Below are 22,929 nucleotides of genomic sequence, written 5' to 3' on the forward strand. Positions count from 1 at the left end.
CACACACTCCACTATCTGTGGTCAAAATATCCTACCACTGGGTCACTTGGGTTAAAGAACCCAGAGCGTACAAAGCCTTCAGAGTCAGATAAACACAAACACTGAAGTGTCACCACCTGGCTGGCTCCCAAATATGCCACATGGGCTTCATGCATGTGATACAGCAGCTGGAATGGTGACTTGCCACCATTGCCACCTATTCTGCATTTCACTGTCAGCTTCTTACCCTCGGCCTCTTTTTATTTATCTATTGTCCTGTCAGGGCGTGCAGCTGTAATAGACCTGCTAATTCTCTCATCAGGACTAGCTTACCCACCATGAGGCGTACCATTTCAGGCATTAACACTTTCTGGAAAGATTTTATAGCGCTTACAGTGTCATGACGAGTTATCATTGATCTGCACACTTTTGTTATCTTTACTTTATATGTTCTACTTGGCTAGCCCCACATACACACATATGGTTAAATAGATAAACACACTAACATACACATGGCAAAGCAGATAAACACACTCACACACGCATGTTGAAACAGAGCAGTGGAGAGAGGGGAAACGATCACGATCTTAAATAACTACAAAATGCTGCACCTGAGTATAGGCAAGTCACTGTAATATGTAAAGAAACCAGTTTGAGATGATTAATTATCCTGCATCAGAAGATGGGTATACTGTGGTCATAGTATTTAAATGATGATCAGTTGATACTAAGGGGCCCAAAGTGTGCCAAGAAAACAATCTCCCACACCATTACACCAGCAGCAGCCTGAACTGTTAATACAGGGCTTGAGGCCAGCGAGCCTGAGTGAATTGTAGCCTCAGTTTCCTGCTCTTTGCTGACTGTAGTGTCACTTGGTGTGGTTTTCCGCTGCTGTAGACCTTTTGCTTCAAGGATGCTTCAGAAATGCTCTCCTGTATACCTTGGATGCAATGTGTGCTAAGACAAAACTAGTTATTAATGATAACTAATTCAAAAATTATTTACATGTTGACTGCATGTGTTTGTTGTACACATATAATACAAGTAAGAGACAAATAAAAAATCCAAAGTCATTCTGCTCATGCTACTCACTGCTCCAAAGTAATGATGAGAGAAACTTGTTCTGATTGAAGAAAATTAAAACGTTTGCCTTAAGTCATCAATGCTCAGCCTGTTAGTCAAGCACTACAAGCCTGCTATCCCTTTTCAGCTGCTCGCTGTACACTAACTGGCTGTATAACGCTTTTCTTAGCAACCCCCTGAGAAAATTTGAGTCCAGGGCTAGAGGGCAACTCTTCCAAGTGAATAGCTAATTATGCTGGCTCAGCCCTATGGGAGCATTCACACTTAAGCACTGCCAAACAAAGGCATCCCTGACTTTTGTTTTGTTTTGTTTCTTTGCAGGATTGATGGTCTAATGCTGCGCTTCATTTACCTCCGAAGTCAGATGTCAAAGCAGGGAATGACATCACTCCCGACTTGACTGCGTTCAAGCCGGAAAAGAAAGGAAAGAAGAGGATTTGTTTTGCTCCTAGCAATGTAGAAGCATCCATCTAGCAATACAGTATAATGTCTGTTTTTCTGCCCTTAAACACAAAGATGGAGCCTGGTTGGGTCTCTGTGTGTGACTTATTTAGTAAGTCACAAATACAAAACAGTAGTAGTACAGATGAGAGGTTTTGCAGTTTTTATGTGCACTTCCACCAACATGGATTTTGAAGTAAAGGACTTTCTGAGCTGGAAATCCAACTTGAGGGGGCGTTCCAGTTATAAATTCAGTCTTGGAAGTCAACATTTCCAACTTCTAACTTTAAATAAAGTATTAGCAACACTGGCACTCTTAAGGCAAGCCAACCAAGTTGCTGTGGATACCTTTACATTAACGAGAGCTAGCTAGTGCTGGACCATTTGAATAAACGTGGCTGATATGGTGCTCGACATTCTGAACTTTCATCAACTTTTCAGCAATTCAGTTCAGCAACACACGACATTACTTCATTCAAAGTCAATGAGACACAATCCTCCCTTACTCATCTTACAGACTGTGATGCAAAGGTGGATGTTGCTAAACGCACTCAAGCACAAACAGCTTCATCACATTGTACAGAAGAGTCGATCTCATAGGAATAACGTCTCACCTGCAGACGAGTGTGGCAATGATGACGCACCAAGCGGTGCAGCAGCAGTCAGCGCTAGGCTGCTGGGAGTGCATATGGGAGTGTGAGGACTCATCACTCTTGCGCCGCCGGCAGCAAAGCCAGAAAGAGTAGAAAAGGAGGAAAATAAGGTCCAGGCCCAAACACAGCAACGCCACAGCACCGAGGAGCAACACAGACTGAGGAAAGAGTGAGAGAAAAAACAAAAAACCAATTAGCAAAAACAAGACATTTGTGATTTTTGTACAGTTTGTGTTACACGTTTTCCATTAAACTTTGTCTTGATTCATTCAGATGCATCGTGTTTGAGAGGTTTCCTTTATCACAAGGAAGTGGGCCATTTAGGATGTGGGTTAAGGAAGCAAATTAGCTGATATGAACAGAAACCAGACACACCAACAGACCACATGATTTGCCAGACACATGTGAATGTATTTGCAAAACTGTGTTCCTGTCTCCTGCTACTTGAGGCCCCCAAAATAGTGACTGTTAAATGGGCTTTTGATAGACACCATAAAATTTTTACCTTCTCCTGTATTTGCACACCATCAAGCACATGCACACACACACCTTCACAAGTGAGAGGAAGCGCTGCTGCTGGGGAGCTGTATGCGCCAGAGACCCACCACACAGATCACATACCCTCTAAAAGCTTTGAAGTGTAAAAGAGGGTGGGGGTGATGGGGGTAGACAGAAGGAGAAGTAGGGGGAGTAAATTTGAAACAAAAAAAGACACGCTGGAGAGACGTACAAGGAAGCAGATGTGAAAAATGACTGAAGTGAACTCTAAAAAAGGAAGAAGCCGGTAAAGACAGACACGAGAGCTGTTACAGCAGTTTGGCTGGGACTGATGAAATCTTTTTTTATCTTACACACACGCTGAAATGTTGATTTTTCTTTCCCCTCTGGGACTGTCTGGAAAAGTCATTGTACTGGAGGACCATGAGGGACAATTACACGTTTCTGGAAAACCAAAAATCTCCACCTGCTAGACTACTTAAGGCAGACAAAGGAATTCTGCCACGGAGCTACATGGTGACAAACTGCAACAGTGCAACTCTGGGGACCCTTGATGATAAACACAATGGGACTCCACCTCCACAAACACTTCCTGACTTCCCAAGATTTTAAACTGCTGCTTTTTTGCTACTGACCTCATATTTTTGCTGATTTCCAGACGGCAATGCCCTTACATCTTTAAGCTTATTAAAATATATCAGGAAAAGCAATCTCTGGGACTGTGTCTCTTAACCCAACAGGATTCGTGCAAGGATTAGAAGAGCAAAAAAAAGAACACACACACGAAGAAAAACAGACAATCACTGCAGTTTTAAAGGTCTTCTTCCTTGAGCCTCTTAGAATGGTTCCAATGAAAAAATAATGGAGAAACATGAACATCCTCCTAAGGATTGAAACAGCTATGTGTAAATATGGGTCTAAACGAGTTGCTAAGCACCTATATTCAATACGATGTCAAAACCACTAGGCATGGCACTACTTTTGAAGTAAAGGACTTTCTGAGCTGGAAATCCAACTGAGCTAGACGCCAATGTTAGCATGCTAGCATGAGCACAAAAAACAGTGCTAACCTGTTAGTAAGAGACTGTGCCACGTTTGCGTGTTCAGCATCTTAGTCTAAAATGTTAGAATGAGGGGCCAGCTAAAACTGCAATGTTCTCACTTCTATTTCTACTTTCACTGCCTCTTTAAATTGGACTTTTTCAATAAGCAGTACAATTCACGCTAGCTACTCACAAAAGCATATAAGTGATAACTTGTCTTTGAAGGCACAAATCTCTTTTCACATTAAGAAAAACTATGCACCCTAATAATGTCAGTGCTTCTTGGTGTGTGAGCTGAGGCACATGTAACAGCACTATAGCACCATACCAACACATAGGGGGCTAGAGCCAATCTAATCAGGTATGGGTTCATTAGAATACTACAGCAAAATTTTTCATACAGTATATGTGTAGTGAAACATGCCAGGCATCATTATTTACTAAACGCATCAGTCTACTGTGTGAGATCCTACAGTTATGGCTGTGACCTGGTGCAATGTTTAAATGTGATGTACCTCATTACAAGATAAGTTACAACTATAGTATATGGACAAAAGTACTGAGCTAGCTATACTTTATACCTACAGGAGCTGCTTAGCATTGAAAATCTAGCCAACGAAGCTCCCGGTGCAGTTTTTTGCTGATGTTAATGCCAGAGGAGGTTTGGAGCTCTGCAGTTATGGAGTCCACAGTGTTGGCGATGTTTACACACTACGTCCCTTGGCCATTGTCTGCCATTTGTGTAGTTTTAAAAGTTGTCTTATTACACTACCACACGCTTATTCCTAAAATAGCTGTGCTGTACAAAACAAACAGGTCTGTCTTAAATTATCCCCTCCAGTAGTTTTATTTTAAAAAATTTAAGTATTTTATTGTGCAAATTCTGACTGTAAGAAAAAATATTCATTAGTGAGGGTCCATCTCAGCAAATGTGCTATTAGCAATGTTGAGCCCTGCTCATCAGAAAGAAGGAGGAGGACAAGGAGAAGAAATCTGGTTATTACCCAGCTATCCCTGACTGTCTCCTCCCAACAGATTAAAGATGATGAGAGAGGAAATGACATGAGTTTCCTGATTCTTAGTCTATGGTATTATGTATAGGTATGTGTGTATGTAAAATCAACAAAGGGATTTAAACTAAATGGAGATACAGATTAACCGTAACAGACTGGCAATGAAACTGCACATATACATTATGATACATGTCACTAGTAGGACACATTCATGGAGAGAAAGTAATATTTTTACATGAATTCACGGTTTCCCCTTTCATAAGAGTTCAATTTTGGTTGGATTATGTTTTTTTTCAAGTGGCCGAGATCTGATTTCAGAGCAAACTGCTCATGATGCTGTGGTGACTCGCATGCCCAAAAGAACAATGGCAAAGACGTCACATGTCATACAGAAATAAACATGGAGGTCACAGTTAGTGTTTACATTTTCTACTTCATAAGTTTGTGTGGGAAAATTTGTGAGCAGATGACAAAGAGCACAAAGACGACAGCCAGCTTTTTAATTATGGCATTTCTTGTGGCGTGTGTGGGTGCAGAGTCGGAGCCATGAGTGGTGGCATTGTACCATGAATTGCTTCACAGAGACAATTTTCAGGTTGTCACAGGCTATTTTAACTACATAATAGAATTGTGAATGTAAATTTCAGTTCAGAAACCAGAAAAAATAACTAGACTTCTGCCTGCAGTCTGAAGACAGCCTTCGGCACTGAAACAGTTTCATGCAATGACTAAGCCAAAATGGAAAAGAAAAAAAGAATACTGTACTGGCCTGAATGAATGAGAAGATCATCAGATATCAGGGGACTAGGTAATTCTTTCTGCAGATTTGTTTTTGTGTTTGCAAGTCTTATTTACAGCCTTACTGTTGCTAGGCAGGGAAATATTTTTGGACTGTTTATAGCATGTCTTTCAGGGTTAATACAATTGTTTGGTTAACCCAATTAAACACAGAGCATGAGTGAGACAGCAAGGCTGCGACATGCTTTGCTACAACATTGGAAAGAAACTCACTGTGAACACAGAGAAAATCTCCTGTTCCCATATGATGGGCTGAAAGGTGAAAACCCAAGCCTCCAAACACAGCTTAAACTCATGAAAAACGTAGGCTAGGCCATGCAATCAAACTGCAGGGCTTAAAAATTGGCATTAGTCAAAACAGTATTTAAAAACGAATTAAATGTCATTTTTTCATCAATAAACTCACATTTTCAGAGTGTGCATTTTTGATTTTAAAAAAGCAATTTTCACAGAAAACCTGGGCGTCTGAAAAACAACTAGTAAACAGATCATCAAAAAAGCAAGTAGTTCAAACAAATGCAACTAAAATCAACTACATACAATAAAGCTATCTATAGATAAACTATACTACAGACTATTAAGTCTGTTCATATAAAGAATTACATATACAATCCAATGCAAAAGTCTTAAAACACCATTGAAATTTACCTAAACACGTGTAAATGAAAATTAATAAGATACGCCATATAAGGCATAAACAGAGTTTGTACAATTTTAGTGAGCTTGAAAGTCAATATTTGGAATATTAAACCCCTTTTATTCTTCAGCACAGACGAAACCGTTTTAGGCAAACTTTCTTCTAATTTCTTATTCCAGGCTTCTTGAAGGACATTCAAAGCTCTTCTTTGGATGCTGGCTGCATTTTGTTCCATAAAGATGATCCTCCTCTAAGGCCAATGCTATCACTGATAGTATTCATGCCCGATAGTTTTTCTATCCAGGTATGCCTTTGTAGCACTGTTTGGGATCATTGTCATGCTGAAAAATAAAGGATTTGCCAATGAGATGCTTTCCAGATGGTATTGCACGGTGGATCAAAATCTGATGATACTTTTCTCTGTTCATAATTCTCCCAAAACAATGACAGTCTCCACCCTGTTTTACAGATGGCTGTAGACACACACTGTTCTACCTCTTCTGTGCAGACTAACAACACTTTGGACAAAAGCTTTCAAATTTGGATTCGTCACCCCGTAAGTCCCACTGCCACTGATTTTCAGTGCAGTTCTTGTGTAATTTGGCATACCTCAGCTTTCTCTCCCTCTTTCCCCTCCTAAAGAATTACTTCTTCACAGTCACCCTTCCACCGACACCATTCCCGATAAAGCTTTGGAGAACAATAGATGGATCAACTAAAAGGCCAGATGCATTTTACAGGTCCTGTGTCGTGTCGTTGTTTATTTTTTTGTTTCTTAAGGACATGACTTTCAGATACTGTTCATCTGCTTAATACATCTGTTTTGTGTCCTCCACTTGTCCAGTTCACTCAGATCTTTTAAGGAGACACTGCACTGAAATGCTGAGATATGGGAATCATCTCTTTGGTGCATTACTTTTTTATGTATGTCAAAGACCACTAAAAAGTTTCAACAAATTCTGGCACCTTGGAAGCAAACTGTAAAGAGATAAGGGCTGGCTCAGTACTCAGTAGAAAAAAGTGAAAACCCTAACCCATCACAAATTGGGTCTTGGAGATTATCAAACCCCAAAATTACTCAGTGCTTAGTGTGGTTAAGAGACGTAATGAAGTGAAAGTTTATGTTTAAGCAGCTAGAAATGAAAGATATCTCACAGTTTGCAGGAAATATGATTTGAATGATCACCTGCCAGTGAAAAGTGCAAATCAGCGAGTCATGACTGTTATGTTTACAAAGCAACAACAACTGACCTAGTACTTATAGAACTCCTCCTGGTGTGCTTGATGGCTGTTAGATTAACTGTCAGGCTAACAAACCATCAGTGCAGATTAGGCGTGGATCAATTAGCCCCTAATAAGCATGGTGAGCCTGGGTGTACATTAGTGTGTGCGTGCGTGCACATCTCCACACTAGAGATCAGCTTGCAGGCTGGAGGAGGGGCTAAACGTTAAACACCCCGGCACACTGATCTACTTTCAATCTGCCCATTTAAGTGTGTGTACATGCACTCCCACAAGTGTGCATGCATGTGTGTGTGTGTTTGAGATGACAGGATCAATCACTTCCACTTCACTGAGTTGTCCTTGCACTCTCCCTGCCTGTGTGTTACTCTGTAATTTGGCCTACTATCCTCTCAACTTCTTTCCTGAGGCATTCACTGACCTCAAGTTCATTCTGTTAATATTCACCTGTGCCACTGGGTCAAAGAGCTACCAAAGCATAAAGGCATGGACAGCGCACACAAAAAACATTCAACGCTAGCATCATCTTTCTAAACTGCTACGAGGAAATGCCTTCTTCAGTGCAAACTGTAGCAAACCATCCAAAATACCAATTACTGACTTACTTTCCACAACTGGCAATATGAAAGTGTGTGTTATTACAGGTCACATGATTCCTCTGTAATGTTCTGCAGCTGCTTAACTGTGGCTGCGAGCTGACTTTGCGATTCCACCATAACGCAAACAGATGAACACAAATGCAGAACCTCAGGATAAGAGCTCCTATTTCAGCTATCCAGGAAAAAAAACGCAAACGGTTTTCTTCACAAAGCCACAGAGTCAGCATCCCCACTACAGTCAAAGTCATCACAGACCAGTGAGTGAGTGAGACATGGTGTGAGAGGAGAGCTTTTTTCTTTTTTTTTGTGACCAGCTTCAAAAGCTGAATGCAAATGAACCCGAGCCAAATCACATCAGAAAGAAAAACACTGCACAGAAGAATCTCTCTCTATTGTGTGTGTGTGTGTGTGTGTGTGTGTGTGTGTGTGTGTGTGTGTGTGTGTGTGTGTGTGTGTGTGTGTGTGTGTGTGTGTGAGAAATGTCGTGGTGCGGTGACGAACACCGTGTGCTGAAAGACACTGTGTAAGACCTTGTTTGTTATGTGTGCGCCCGAGTGTTTATGTGCTTCTCAGCTGGATGAGTAGATGCATGAAAGCCTTTGAGACAGATATACTGAGCCAATCTAAAGACGGGCTTCAGTGAAAGAGTGAAAGAAAGAAAGAGAGCATTCTTCCACAACAGACTCCAGCCCTCCCCTTCACCCTCCCCCCAGTCCAACTCACCCTCCTTCTCCTTGTCCTTCTCAACCTCTATCTCTCCCTCCTCTGCGTCTAGCCAGAATTAACGATTTCACCCTGAATGGAACCCCTACATTCACTCACTCACACACACACTTGCGAAATAACACACACGAAACCCCCCCAAGGGAGCTGTGTGACCTCATCTCAACGAGCAAGCTCTAAATGCGCTGACACAGAAAGCGAACATACTGTATGTGACATATATGTATGTATGTGTGTGTGTGTGTGTGTGTGTGTGTGTATATATATATATATATATATATATATATATATATATATATATATATATATATATATATATAAATACAGTGCACGCAACGTCTACAGCTGTACAAACAAACGTATGGTCGTAGCACAAAATCCTCACTGACATAGAAACCGCCTCGTTTGCTAAAATATGTCAGGATGTAATTAGTCTAAAAGGGGGGTCCTTAAAATTCCAGTGGGCAAACACATTGGCACACACATCTACAAAGGCCCTTAGTTAAACACTGAATAGCTCGCAGGAAGTGGCTATTTGGCAATTTGGAAGCACCCCCCATGGCTCATGGAGCCTTCTCTCTCTCCTCTCGGCTCCAATCAGTCCCTTTTTTATGTTTCTCACTCCTCTTCCTCCTCCTCCTCCTCTCTCCCTTCTTCTCTCTACGGTTCTCATCTCCCTCCCCTTGTTCGTGGCTGTGGGTGCCTTCCCACGCTCAGCGCATGAACTTGTACGCCCTCCCTTCTCTCCCCGTAGTGTCAGCAAATGCATTGAGGGATGACTGCGGTGCATGAAATGTGAGATCCTGAGTGATGTGCCTTTGCTTTATATGGCCTAGCGAGGCTGGGTTTACTGCTGCAGAGACCTGGGAGTCACCTTGTTTGAGGATTCTAATGAAATGCAGCAAAACTGGGGCAAATCCCCCCCCCCCTTTCAAGATGAAGCTGCTTTCCAATGCACCGTTCCTGACTCAGTCAGTGTTTAATCCAAGAATGATATCAATTAGTTTTATGCTTTCAAAGAAATCTAATTTGGGATTTTTCCTCATTAGTTTTTTCCAAGTATCAGGTTCATTTTAATCCAATAAAATGCTGAAAATTTGTGGAAAAACGGACCATCGGAGAGCACAAAGTGCTGACTGCATATTTTGTCCAACCAACCCTCGCAAATCAGCAGATATTACACTGATAATGATATACAAGTAGGACAATCACATTGGGATTTCTGTCAGTGATAAATGACTTTACATATTAATAGGTTTTCAAAATTGTCTGTGATTTATTTGTGGCCATTGGTTCCTACACTTCTAATGGTGTCTAGAGAGCCAAGAAATCAATTCCTACTCACTACCTCATATTACAGATTGCATATATGTATGAGCTGCAAGCAGTTCATCAAGAGTGATGATACTTTCACAAACCACCACATTTTATCATTGAAAGGTAAAAAAAAAAACCCAATCTGTCCACAGATGATTACACAGACTTAATATGGATTCATGGCCTGTGCTGGTGTCCAACTGGTACCTTTTTTGCTAAACAGAGTGAAGAATTATGGGAATTTAACCAACGTCGATCATGCTATTCATAGGTTGACTGCTAATTGGCTGACTAGTTGGCTTGGAGATTGAGGGGAACAACAGCAGAGTTCTCGATGAACAAGAAGAAGGGCAAAAAAATGTAAATATAAAAAAATAAAAATCACAAGACCTCAGACAATGGCTTTTTTCATTGTTTTTTCCTGTTTGATCATGACAGGGGTCAAAGCACAAACAATGGGACAAACAGCCCACATTACTGACTGCTCCATGTGTTTTTGGCACTGCCATCAGGTGACAGTACAGTTTCAGCACGTAGACGGGGTCCTGCACAGCTCTGTGTAGCTGCTCCAGCCTACCAACACTGCATCATGCCACGCGCTTTACAAGGTGAAAAAAACACCAGGAGCACTGTTAACAAAGGTTTATAGTTTCAGAGTGTAAAACAGTGTTTACTTACTTCGTTTGATTTTATTTTTTGAAATTATAAGTACCTTCGGTGCTTAGTACTACGCTGTGTTATGTTGGATATTTTATGTGTCAGAATAGGAGTTCTACAGCAAACTAAATTTAATTTGCAAAAAAATAAGTCTTAACTGATTACTAAATTCATTGATTTACAGGTTCTCCACGGTCTGGGACTTACAGTGCAATTCAAATATCCGGATATCTGTTGCAAGACTTCAGTTCAATGAACCAGTCACTGTTTACAAATGTAAATACGTCTTTAAAAAGGCTAATAGAGGCTAAACCACTGTCAGACAAGCACGAGTGGGTTTGAGATTGCATTTCTATTCCCTTATTTACTCTCTACGTGGACTACAAACGTATTTGGCAGAAAATAAATGGAAGACAGAAAGATTCCTTTACCTTCTCGCTTTTCTACAGAGTCAGGCTATTCATATGCAGTATCTATTTATATAGATTCATCTGTCTATGACTGTGGAACAAGAATAGGCTCACAGATTTTATTCTCTCTTTTTTTCTCTCTCACACACACACACACATTCACACAGCGCACTGATCGATGCAGGGAGAGACCCCACAACTCTGGCTGCAGGACGGCTTCAGTCACCACTTGGCCACTCTGCTGTGAAATTACAGTGTGGGCATGTGGCAGGAGGTACGATGATGAGGCAATGCTGCACGATGAAGGAGATGATGAATTTCTGAGTGGGAGGTAATTATTCTCCCGCACTTGTCTTACCTTCTGGTACTCAGAGTCCTCTGGCCTGAAGTCGCTGCTCACTGTCTGAAACTCGATGTTGAAATGAGGCAACCGGTGGAGCAGATTCACCCACCAAGGCGGAGAATAATTCACCACGGCCGCCATCCTGATGCAGCTGCCTGCCGGCTCTCACTTCACTCTTTAGCCCGATTCCTCACAGGGACACTGTAAAAGAAACAGCCAATCACTGCATCTGAGGAGGACACGAAGCAACTTTTAATGTCACCAAACGCATTAGATGAAGAGTAAGACGCAGCATTCGCATGTTATCATAAGGCTAATGTGATGACCTAACAGTAATCAATACCCACTAACAGGGCGGGTCAAAAATGCCAATATAATGGATACCCTCTTTATTCATTAGTTATGCATATATTTTCACAATTTATTAATTTCAATAAGAGTATAGCTGCTGAATCTTTCGTGATCATTTCCCATTGGACCAATATAAAACACCCCTGCTGTAAAACACAGGGGTTACAGGTTTCTGTGTGTTTTGTTACAAAGGCAAAAAGACTGCAATATGACATATGACTTTACTATTTGGGGGGTTGCCTTCCTTTACAGTGATGTATGTTTGGCTTATTGCCAGTATCACAATGCATTATAATAACTATATTATACTATATAACAACCGCACAACAATTATCACCGATAACCTATTAAATGTAATTAAAGCCCGACAAGACATTCAGTAAGTGTACATTTCGCCCAAACGTTAAACCTGTACATGAATTATGGCATGACAAGAGCATCCATGACAGCGTCACCCAATTTACGCCCATACTGCAAAAACACAGGCTTCGTGAAATAAATGTGTCTTGAACGGGAGGGGGGGATGGCCGTTGTACTGAATTTACTGTATGGGTACATGTAGGTCAGCCCCTTCGCGGGTACCCTTACACATTCAGCATTCAAGCCTTATTTATCTATCGCAGCGCTCAATAAAATGTTAGCAAACCCAGATTAGCTAGCTCTATCCCGCTTTGTCCATTAAATCTACCGCAGTACCACAGAGTCGTCAAGGCAACGAGAAGGGAGAAAAGGAAGAATTCATTTTGAGGTCTGCGTGCCTGTGGACATCCAAGTCCGTGTGCTGGGGTGGGTAGGAACCGTGTTATGACCTACCTAGTGAAGCCCAAGCGGATGCAGACCCTCGTTTGGTATAGTCTTGGAGGTCCAGACCGGCGTATACTTCACCTATTGTCTTCCCGAATCCGGCGGTAGATTTGAGCACGACAGCCGTGCGCTGTTGCTGCATCAACGCGGCCGGACCGAGCTAGCTGCAACGAGCGAGTCGCTTGTAGTCCCATCCACATTGAAAAGAACGGAATAACGGTCACCGACCCGGTCCGCTCACATTTCACCGAGACGTCCTCCCGTTTCGACTGCCTTCACCCTCCGCAAAAGCGTCACGGCAGATTAGGGGTTAAATTATCTGACCAGCAAACCACTATCTATTTTTTTTTAATAATAATACAGTTGCTGTCCTCCCCTGCTCACGGTTCGTGCTCGTCGGCGGTCTTCCCACAGTGACCGCCGGTTCAGCGTTGTGGCTCTTCAATTGGATGGTATTGTTGGAGCGTGAAGCAAACACGGTGCTTTAAAAGCCCTGAAGGACGGGGCTTTGCGGCAGCTCCGCGCGCGTGTGAGCGCGTGTGTTTCTGCAAGCGCGCGCCTGAGTTTGTAGATGTGTATGTGAGAGGGCAAATGCGCAAAAAAGCCTCCCCCTGGTGTTGAAGTGGTGGAAGTACACATTAGACGTTTTATCCTCCACAATGGTGAAGATTATTTTAGAAAGCCTATATGACTACGACACAGGTGGAAAGCAACACAATGGGTCTTTCACTAGAAATTGTTTTAAATGTTTTCCTGGAATATTTCCAAATTTGAAAAAAAAAAAAATCAGAAAAACAGTCCCAAACAATATTAATGTCTCCTACCAATAATAAATATAAATAAATATGATATCAGAGGTTGAGGGTTGCAGACTCAGGGGATGCACATCTTCAGTGTTGAGGGTGATTTTTTATTACATTATAATAAATACATAGAAATTATATTTTCACTTGTACTTTTAACACTGGGCTAATTTCAAATACATACATTTTGAAATAAAATCCTATATTTCACTGGTTGTTCTCTGTGTTTTCCCCAGAGGCACCCCTTTTGTTCTCAGACTTATTCTCTACATGAGAAGAGATCCATGAACAACATTATGGAGTAATGACACTTAACTCTGTCACTATTCTGAGGAGTTTTAGTAAAGAGTTTCTCTTTTGTTTCAGCTAAAACTCTTGATCATGATACTGTTGGGAGGTTTTTGTACAATCCTCAGTGCCAGAGCAGGTCTGGAGCTGTGCAGTTCTAAAGTCAGCAGAGTGTTGGTGATTTTTTTTCTCACTACACCTCAATCAGCTTTTGTTGTGGTTCCTATTACAGCACAACACTCAGCCATCTCTTTAAAACTACACATTATTCACAAAGGTTTGTAAAGACAGACGGCATGGCTATGTGCTTGATTTTATACACAGTGGAACTGATATTAGCTGACTTCAAACATTAAGAAGTGTATGGACACAAAGGGTGTAACAACAAAAAAAAATAGGGGGTACATGCTACTTCTCTCAGAAGTGTTTGGGAAAATAAGCACAAAGTGTAAGTACAGGTAATAGTTTCTGGGAAGGACCACATGAGACTGGAGATTTTATTAGAAAAACATTTTATTTACTGTATCAGAAATTAAGTTACACTGATCATGTGGAGACAAATGCACTCGATCGTTGATTTTATTGACTCATTTGTCTGTTTTAAAGCACAAGTATTATTGGCATTAGACACAGTCCCTGTGTATCCTCCCCTGCTCTCACCGTTTCAGTATTGCAGCAGCCTGATCTATAACTTATTCACAGTTTGGCTCAATAGTGCATCAGTTAAGAGCTTTCCCTCAACCACACCGCAGACTCAGCTATAACGAACTAAGCATGCAAAATATATTAGTGTGCTGACTTTCATGTATTACCAAATAAGGCATGTGAAAATGTGATTTTATGGATTATTACAGTCTGATGAAGCCAGATGAATTTAAAGTGATGCCTGCTAGGTTAGCAGAAATAAATGCATTTATTACTGTAATTTCAATTTGAATTCCCATGCAGCAGGCAAAAAGAAGCAAAAATAAATCTGACTAATTAAACAGAGATATTTGGCTCAAGAATAACACACTCAACAAAAATGGGCTGTTCGTTTTATGTTCTTGTCTGATTAAAGAAAAAAAAAACATCTCATAACCTTACATCAACACTGAGACACGTTCTGAGAATATTCCTGTTATTGGCATTGGCATGGGAGCAGCTCGTGTTACACAGTGAATATTGTCATTGATATTACAAACATTATTGGAACAGCCCAGCTTTTATTTGCAGCTTCAGTAAGAAGTTAAACTTCTTAGTAACTATACTCAGTAACTATACTTAGTGACTACTCAGCTTCTCGATGGGCGTGACGGAGACACGATGATGTCATCAGAATCATCAGAATAGAAAGCGGCGTCTTCATCGATGTCACGAGACTCGCTCTGGGCTGCAGGAGACATACAGCACGCATGTTTATAGGTGTGTGGACGCACTCCTCTATAATTACCTTTAACACTTACATTTAAGAACAAAGGCCATGAAAGAAATAAACACTTGCTGTGACCTCTGTCTGACCTTTTGTGAGTGTCTTCCTGGAGGCAGAGATGTTAGACGCAGGCCGGGTATTTTTCTTTACACCTTCCTCTTCACCATCATCACTGAGAGATGCAGCATCTTATTAACAGAACAGCAAAGAGTAATTAATGCCATTCAGCCACACCCTCAGAGACACATGTACAGATGCTATAGTGCTAACAGCATGCATTTAAATATGGACCAGTTCTTCTCTCGTGGCATTGACTAAACTTTTCAACAAATAAAACCCTGTCTGTAGGAATCTAGAACAGCTCAGCGAGGGAGTTCATGTTGCTCATGATAGGCCTTTCACCACATTATTAAAAACATCAAATGAAGATGGTAAAAAACAGCTTCACTGGAGGCTGTCCTTTACAACTTATAAAATATAACTACAATGTAACCAGTGAAGCATGACACAATACGACACACTGTAAAGCTCCATAAGAAAGCACGTGTTCTCAGATCGAAAAGAAGCTGGAACGATGCAGGTTAAACTCTCTCAGTGAAGCCCACAAGGTATCAAATGCAGAGGCATCCTTGTAAGATTATAGGGGGGAAAATGCTGACATCACTACTTTGCTCTATGCACAAGCATGCTGTGACATGCTCAATACTCTGGGACATGGCGGGGAAAGTAATGGGGGAGTCAGTTAGGGCAGACAGATGTGAAGGCAGGACTCCTGAAACAGAAACAGCTTCGCACAATGTTCTCAGAGAACTCCTAACTTTCTTGCTTAGGAAGGATTGAGGATAATTCACAGAGCGGTTCAGTCACATGGAAAGTTCCATGCTCATTCGATCTGTTCATAATTAATCACTGTCATCATCTGATTTCCTATTTTGGCATTTAACAGGAAAAAATGGTTCTACTTCGGCGCTGAAATGAACTGCATCACAGCATGACACAGTCAAATCCCTGCAATCGTTTGTGTGATGGCTCTGCTGATGGGAAGCTGCGACAGACCTGAGTCATCGCGGATGTTGCGATCGCTTGACGTGAGCGCATTAAATATAATTCTGTAAAGTTTAATTAACATTGAATTACTTGCAGAGAGTTTGGGGGATATTTTTCCAAACTCTTTTTTTCTTCTTGTCATTTGCGCCTCTGTTTAAACAGTTAAGCTCCTAAACAGTCTTTTTTACTCCTAGTAAAGTAGAGGCAGTAGTGGTGTGAAGGTCTGCTGAGTGCCCTCTTAAGTCTTTATTTTATTTGAGGCAGACGGTGCCCTCGCTGGTGCTGAGCAGACAGGGACAATAGAATTACATTACTGCTCCAGCGAAATCCATCAATACTCAAAGCAGTGCCGGGGGGAAGGAATCATAAGTGATTTGGAACCTGAGAGCAGGGAGGTGCATACATCAGTGAATATGAAGTCTGAGCACTGAGCAGTTACAGTGTAGCACGAAGGCACTGAATACATTTGTACAGCGTGTTGGGGTGCATCAACCCCTATCCCTGAACTGAAGATGGATGGAGAGCTGTGACTTTTTTTGGTTTTTTGCTGTGTTCTGATGAATATTTTGATAGTTTGCTGTGGATGTGTTTGCATAGAAACAATTTTTAAAAGATGGCGAGAACCTCACCTTTTTTGCTGGGTGGGTGTGGTAATGCACTTCCTCTTGGTGCCAGCGTGGGAAAATTGTTTTCCATTAAAGAAGGCACAGACCTAACACACAAACGCAAACAAGCAATTGTGGATTTTTTTCTTTGGTTTGACTGTTTGTTTGTTGTTTTGGTTTTTAATTCAGTGCATAAATGAGTCACCTTTCTTGTGCAAGACTACATCGAGCCAGATGTCCCCTGCACGCCGACTGTATCATCGTCAAGGCGTCATCATCCAGCGTGTCACCAACGGAGGAAGCTTCATCGCTGAAGTTTGAGGATTTTTCAACCTGGAAACAGCAAAAAAGGGGGAAGAGATAAGAAAGCTTCAGCAGGGACAAAAGCTTACAGCCAACCCACCAGAAAATGTTTTTTAGAGCCACCTAGTGGTTATTTGTGTTAGCTGCAACGCTGACTCTGGCTTATTAAGGACATCATGATCTCTAGTAGGATTGTTGGAAGTACATCAGCACACAAGTAATTTCTGGTTTAATCAATTTTTCCCCTTTTGTTTGGGTTTGAAGGGAAAAAAAGAAAGAAAAACAAAATTACATTTAAGTCCTTCATTGCTGAAAATACTTCACACACCTGCTGATCATTACCCAGCATTAGAAAAACAAAATCAGCACTCGTTATGCTCAAATTAACCTTAACACGAGACATGAGTCTTCAAGTATCCATGAAAAGTAGCATTTATTGTTTTTATTAGTACACTGTTCTCGATGCTTTACAAGTACGGCTTGATATGAGTGCATCGCATGGAAGCGTGTGGGTAAAACCTGATTCAGTGCATCTTCCGGTAGCTCCTTCAGCTGCGAGTCTCTGAAGAGGTGGCCTCTTAAAGCTGACTGCAGCATCACCGTGTCCTTAAAAGAGAATGCAGAGGACGGATATGGACAGAAAGAGAAATCTGGGCCAGTGTCTAGACATTTTTTTTTTTTACATAACATTTCTATCAGATATTAATAACTTCCTTTGCATAAGCGTGTTACATACCCTGTTTCTGTGCTCCCTCCAGCATATCTGAATGTCTAATGCTGCTTTCTCCATTTCTTCTTTCTCTCCGTCATCTGTGACTGATTCCTCACCTCCCTCTGCCTCCTCTTTGCTCCCCGTGTCCCTCTCCTCTCCCTCTCTCACACCTGTGCTGCCCTGAGTCTCCTCTGCCAATGTGGGAGGAAGAGAGGAAAGCTCAGCCTGTGCAAGTTTACTGTTTTCCTCCTCCAGAGTTTGGATCCGAGTTCGCAACTGTTTCAACTCCTGTCTGGGAAACACAAAACACACGCGTGCAAAGCAGTAAATAAACACAACTTTGCATGAAAAGCAAACTCCACCTGCAAATCATCATAATTATTAGTATTAGTATTATTATTACATATTTATCTATTACTTAAGACTTAAAATGGAATTACACTTGGCTTTTAACTTAAAACTACAATGATCAATTTTATGAACAATGCAAATTGAAGAAAAGTGTGGACACACTGAATCACACCCATGTCAAACACCAAATGCAGGAGTGAAAGTGTACTTATGCTGCCGTCTCTCTTCATCGTGTAGTTTTTTCTGTTCAGCTTTCCACTGTTTTGTTGCTTTCTCAAGTTTTTCTCTTTCAGCCTTCAGCTGTTTCAGTTCATCACTGGAACCACAGACAACACAGATTAAGTATAGAGAACAACAGCTGCTGTTACGGATGTAATAATGTGGTAGGTTCACATCATTCATTTATTAGACTTTTACATTTAGAAGTAGTGTTTTGTTTTTTAACTGAGCAGTCTCAGGCTGCTCGTCACTCACTCTCTACTTGACAGCAACTCTTCAAGTGCCATTTTCTCCTCCTCCAATTGGCTCAAGCGTTCCCTCAACTCCGAAACCTCCTCCCTTTCATCAGTGAGCGTTCCCCCGGAGACCACTGCCTCTGTTGCCATGGTAAACGCCAGACTCTCAGTGAGTGTGGTCTGGACTTCCTTATCCAATAGGATGGCGCTCTTTGGTGACTGGGCGTGTCTTTTGCTGTCTTCCAACCTCTGACAGGAGGAGAGAGTCTGTTAGCTGCGAGCTTAGAAACAGAGGCAGGCAACTGCTCGTGTTTACATGAACAACTGGTTACGGCTTCCTCTCACCTTCTCCACCTCCAACAGCCGTCTCAACAGTCTCTGTTTACTCCACTCTCTGTAATCTGGGACACATCATTACACTATTTTCAGTAACATTACAGCACACAGCAGAAAACTGTAACCACTTTATGACCATCCTCTTGATCTCCAGGATTTTCACTTGTGACCAAAGTGCATTTAGTCTCCTTGTGTGTTTAATTGGAGGCACAGCATTTTGTTTTAGTTGTGGCTTAAAAACTACAACTTTTGAGTCTTCTGGAAGCTGCCTGCATCCATGACCACAAGGACTTTTTGCCCCTTTCGCCCAACAGCACAGATGTAAAGACTAATACCAATTCCTTTGTTTCCTTTGTCTTTGCATTGCACTTAATGTTAGCTGGAATGTAATCAGTAATGGCAACCTACGTAGATCATAAAGAAAAACTGTATTAACCAATTAGGATTTAAAAACAATACAATTGTTTTATAGCAGCGAGCTTTACTAGGAGACAGGAAGGCATGTTTCTAGTACAAGCTCCTTTAACGGGACCCTAAATCAACATATAGAACACACTGGTTCCAGTATCATTGGTTTTTTACTCCTCCCGGTTTTATACATATGTACATACTGTATGTAAAATATACAGCGAGTTGTAGGCGTTTTACACTGATATCTGACTCTTGCTGGTTTTTTCAGCACTACGTTGTGGCGTGTGAGAAAAGACCTTTGGCTCCTCCAGCAGGACTGTCGGTGTTGAGTTCTTCTCTGAGTGCCACGTTCTCTTGTTGAAGCTGCTCCAGGTTCTCAGTCAGACGGTGAACTGTGGAGCTCAAAGCTTTTTGCTGCCTCTGGGAGCATTTGCTCTCGGCTCGACAGCTGCAACAGAGCAGGTAAGGAAGTCTCAATGCCAGAAACATACTCGTTTATTCGTTAACCTTTTATAATGATGACGACGGAGATCCGTGATTCTCCTGAACTCGGCTACACTCAGACACGTGTGTGTCAGTCACCTTTTCTCAGCTGCTTCTAGAAGCATCCTCAGTCTCTGGATCTAAAAGGAAAGGCAAACAGACCCACTTTACTGAACTCCTTTACACACCACCAAACTCACAGTGGGCAAAGTGGGACTGATTTTACCTCCTCAAAGTATGATTTGACTCGAATCTTCAGTTCTTCCAGGTTGGTGGCCCTCAGCTCACTTTGCAGTTTACTGAACAAGCAAAAAAATAAATAAATCACATGAGCATCATTCTGTTTTACACAGAAACCAAACATACAGAGACAAAGTTGGAGGACGGCATTACCTCAGGGCGTTTTCTTTCTCTCTGCACTGCTGCTCCAGCTTTAGGATCCTCTGCCTCAGTCCATTGATAACCTTGACAAAGAGGATCAGCTTTTCTTGTTATAAACACATCCTAAAAATTACATTTATTCCCGGCATGTTCACTAACCCACTGGATATACTCACCACGCTCCCTTCTCTTTTCCTATCTACCAAACTACGCGTATATTCAGATCCCTACAGGAAAAACATTGCACAGTTGGGTTTTTTTTTTTTCCATCATTTTAGTTTCTTTGACAAAAAAACGACACACGAAAAAATAAAAAACAAATAATTTTCTATTCTTACCTTAGTGGGATCCAACAGTGATTCTATCTGTTTCTCTCTCTTGGCATTGTCTTCCTCCAGGCGTCGTATTTTGGCTTTCATTTGCTGGTTGTCAGATTTCTGCTCATGAAGGCTCTGCAGAGAACAGCACCAGTGACTACTCAAACATATAATAAGTGCATAAGGATTTACATTTTAAAGAAGCCTGACTAAATTAAAGAGGAAGAATTTTTGAGAAGAAGAACAAAAACGAGATGGAAAAGTCACTACACCGATGTGCAGGCATGCATGTCTTGTTTTAACGTGTGATTGTGTTACTCCTTACCTTCTTGAGGTGAATGATCTCATCGTACATGTCCTCCTTCTTCATGAAATCACTTGTAACTAAAGTCAAACCTGCAAATGATGGGAGAAGGTAAATGATTTCACAAAGAAGACAACACATGCTTGGCTTTGTAAGTCGTGAAAAACAACACTGACTGCACTAATATCACATCATACTCCCTTCACAGCCAGTATTTTTCCTTTTTTTAAGCGTCTCCTGTTCAGCACAAAAACCTGACCTTCAGCTCTGTCTCCCTCTTCGCTCCATTTCTAAGTCTGATACACAAACGCGTTCTCTCACCGTTGGAAGCAGAGTGGAGATGTTTGGATTTCCTCGTGCTCAGGGTCTGCATGAGGAGCTCTGGTGTGGCGTCACACTCTGATCTCAGAGTTTGAGACACATCTGAAAAAGAGAAACAGACAGAGGCTACTTGTCAACATGCTTCGGTTTCCTGATTCATTTGGCAGATTTCTATTGTTTTTAATAACGCAGTGTTAGATGCCTGTGCCATGCTTGTTTTTAAGCCTAGATGATGTGCTAATAAACATTAAAAAGAAGTTTGGCTTACACAAACTGTTCCAACACGAGTCAATACTGCATCTGACTCATGCCTTTTCACACTTTTCGAGGACGCGCTGCAGAGCATGAATAATGCATTTAAGTTCAGATATGTGACGAAATCACTGAAAACCTATATTTCCCTTTACCTCCTTGTTTTTGCTGTACAGCCTTCCATAAACTGTTTCATTTCAAGCAAGCAGATAAACCCATTCACTGTTAATGTATTTATGTAGGCACCATTCACAGAGCTTGTTGTGCCTTCATGACACCTACCAAGGCCGTTGCTGAGGGAAGTAAGGCGAGCTGGGCCAGTCTCCCCGGGAGTGTCCAATCTGGTGTCCCCCAGAGAGGCCCTTGGTAGTCTCCAAGCACCCACTGCTGCTCTCCTGTGATTCACATTCAGACTGGTGAGGTATGGAGACCCTACAAATACAAAAGCAAACAGAACTTTCAAGGTGGGTTTTCCTACAGAGTCTGAAAATACTACCTACAGTGCAGCCGAACAGGACTCACCTGGAGAAGGAGGAGGCTTGCCAGAAGAGACTTTCTTTTTCGTTTTCTGATAGAGGACAAACACGAAGGGGGCAAAGCAGATGACAGGAGTATTTATGAAACTGGTTTCATGCGGAAGAGCACGTCGAAAGCAAAGGAAATGTCCCAGCCATAAAAACAAAGACATAACAATGTGTTCATGTGGCACAGATTAGATTCACGAGTCCATTTGTTTACCTTTACTGGAACATCAGCAGGGAGCGAGAAGCCATCCTCAACCTAGGAGGCGTAAGACACCCATACTAAGACAGAAATCCCCTCTGATTGAGAAGTCAAAAGTGCTGAAAACAACTGCCATAAACTACCATGGCTTTAAATTATAGAACCTTATAGGCTTTTAATAAGCAATTCCAACAAGAACCACTGTAAAGTCAGTTTTAAGTAAACAGCTGTATCTTTAACCCAGCCAGATCAGAACACTCACCAGCTCCTCGTAGTCTTCATCTGTTTGGACATCACTCGCCTGAAAAGACGTCTTAGCATTGGCACTGAACATCGCTAGTAAATAAATGTTATGTTAGGTTGGAAAACTCGACTTTTTCCACTTCTAATTCGGTCATCTTTTCCCAACTCCCAAATCTCACTTCACGTCGCCTCCTCTCTTGCTAAGAAATACACAGAGGGGGCAACAAAAGAGACGCTAGCTATGCTACAACTGGGAATTTACGTGTTTTGGGACAGCTAACTTTCCTTAATAATAAGCAGTTCATGCGGTAACGTGGGCTGTAGAGCATAGCTTCCTTAAAACTGTTAAAATGCTGCTGTCTTTCGGTACAGAGGTTACTGATTTCCCATCGGCGTCGCAGATTGAGTCGTCTAGCAACCAGGCTGCCGTTAACCAGCGATGTCAAATTACCAAGAAAGAATCCGAGCGGTGCCGGAACTGTATGAGGACGTCTTCAAAATAAAAACGTAAACGCGTGACAGGCGAAAGTAAACGTGACGCGTGATGCTTATCTTAATTTAATGGTAGTTTATGAAATAATGTGTTTTAAGT

At 41.6% G+C, this 22,929-nt stretch overlaps 2 protein-coding genes across 3 annotated transcripts in view; both read right to left on the reverse strand.

The window, feature by feature from the left end:
- Positions 1 to 13,139, reverse strand: part of LOC147327459 (protein tweety homolog 3-like) — a 28,928-nt gene extending 15,789 nt beyond the window's left edge. Inside the window, exons 1-3 of one of the 2 annotated variants that reach the window (XM_086295103.1) lie at positions 12,601 to 13,139; positions 11,452 to 11,637; positions 2,118 to 2,314 (exon numbers count right to left, since the gene is read on the reverse strand). In XM_086295103.1, coding sequence (XP_086151229.1) covers positions 2,118 to 2,314; positions 11,452 to 11,577 — 323 coding nt within the window. In that variant the 5' untranslated portion in view covers positions 11,578 to 11,637; positions 12,601 to 13,139. The remainder of the gene's footprint in view (positions 1 to 2,117; positions 2,315 to 11,451; positions 11,638 to 12,600) is intronic. The other variant, XM_086295104.1, reaches the window with a different exon arrangement.
- Positions 13,140 to 14,707: 1,568 nt separating this feature from the next.
- iqce (IQ motif containing E) lies at positions 14,708 to 22,812 on the reverse strand. Its single transcript, XM_086295102.1, has 21 exons — positions 22,357 to 22,812; positions 22,110 to 22,151; positions 21,894 to 21,939; positions 21,654 to 21,803; positions 21,120 to 21,221; positions 20,820 to 20,890; positions 20,516 to 20,629; positions 20,354 to 20,404; positions 20,190 to 20,260; positions 20,023 to 20,095; positions 19,896 to 19,936; positions 19,610 to 19,761; positions 18,912 to 18,967; positions 18,586 to 18,815; positions 18,320 to 18,427; positions 17,785 to 18,052; positions 17,568 to 17,654; positions 16,951 to 17,078; positions 16,770 to 16,852; positions 15,183 to 15,281; positions 14,708 to 15,054 (listed from the first exon to the last, which is right to left on the reverse strand). Exons 1-21 carry the CDS (start codon positions 22,426 to 22,428, stop codon positions 14,957 to 14,959), a joined length of 2,142 nt encoding a protein of 713 aa, XP_086151228.1. The 5' UTR covers positions 22,429 to 22,812; the 3' UTR covers positions 14,708 to 14,956.
- Positions 22,813 to 22,929: the final 117 nt, after the last annotated feature.

The sequence above is a fragment of the Aulonocara sp. 'chitande type north' Nkhata Bay genome, linkage group LG6 (assembly GCF_057382095.1).
Source record: "Aulonocara sp. 'chitande type north' Nkhata Bay isolate Kocher_YH1m ecotype deep benthic linkage group LG6, A_spYH_male_GT1.1, whole genome shotgun sequence".
In the NCBI taxonomy this organism is placed as follows: domain Eukaryota; kingdom Metazoa; phylum Chordata; class Actinopteri; order Cichliformes; family Cichlidae; genus Aulonocara; species Aulonocara sp. 'chitande type north' Nkhata Bay.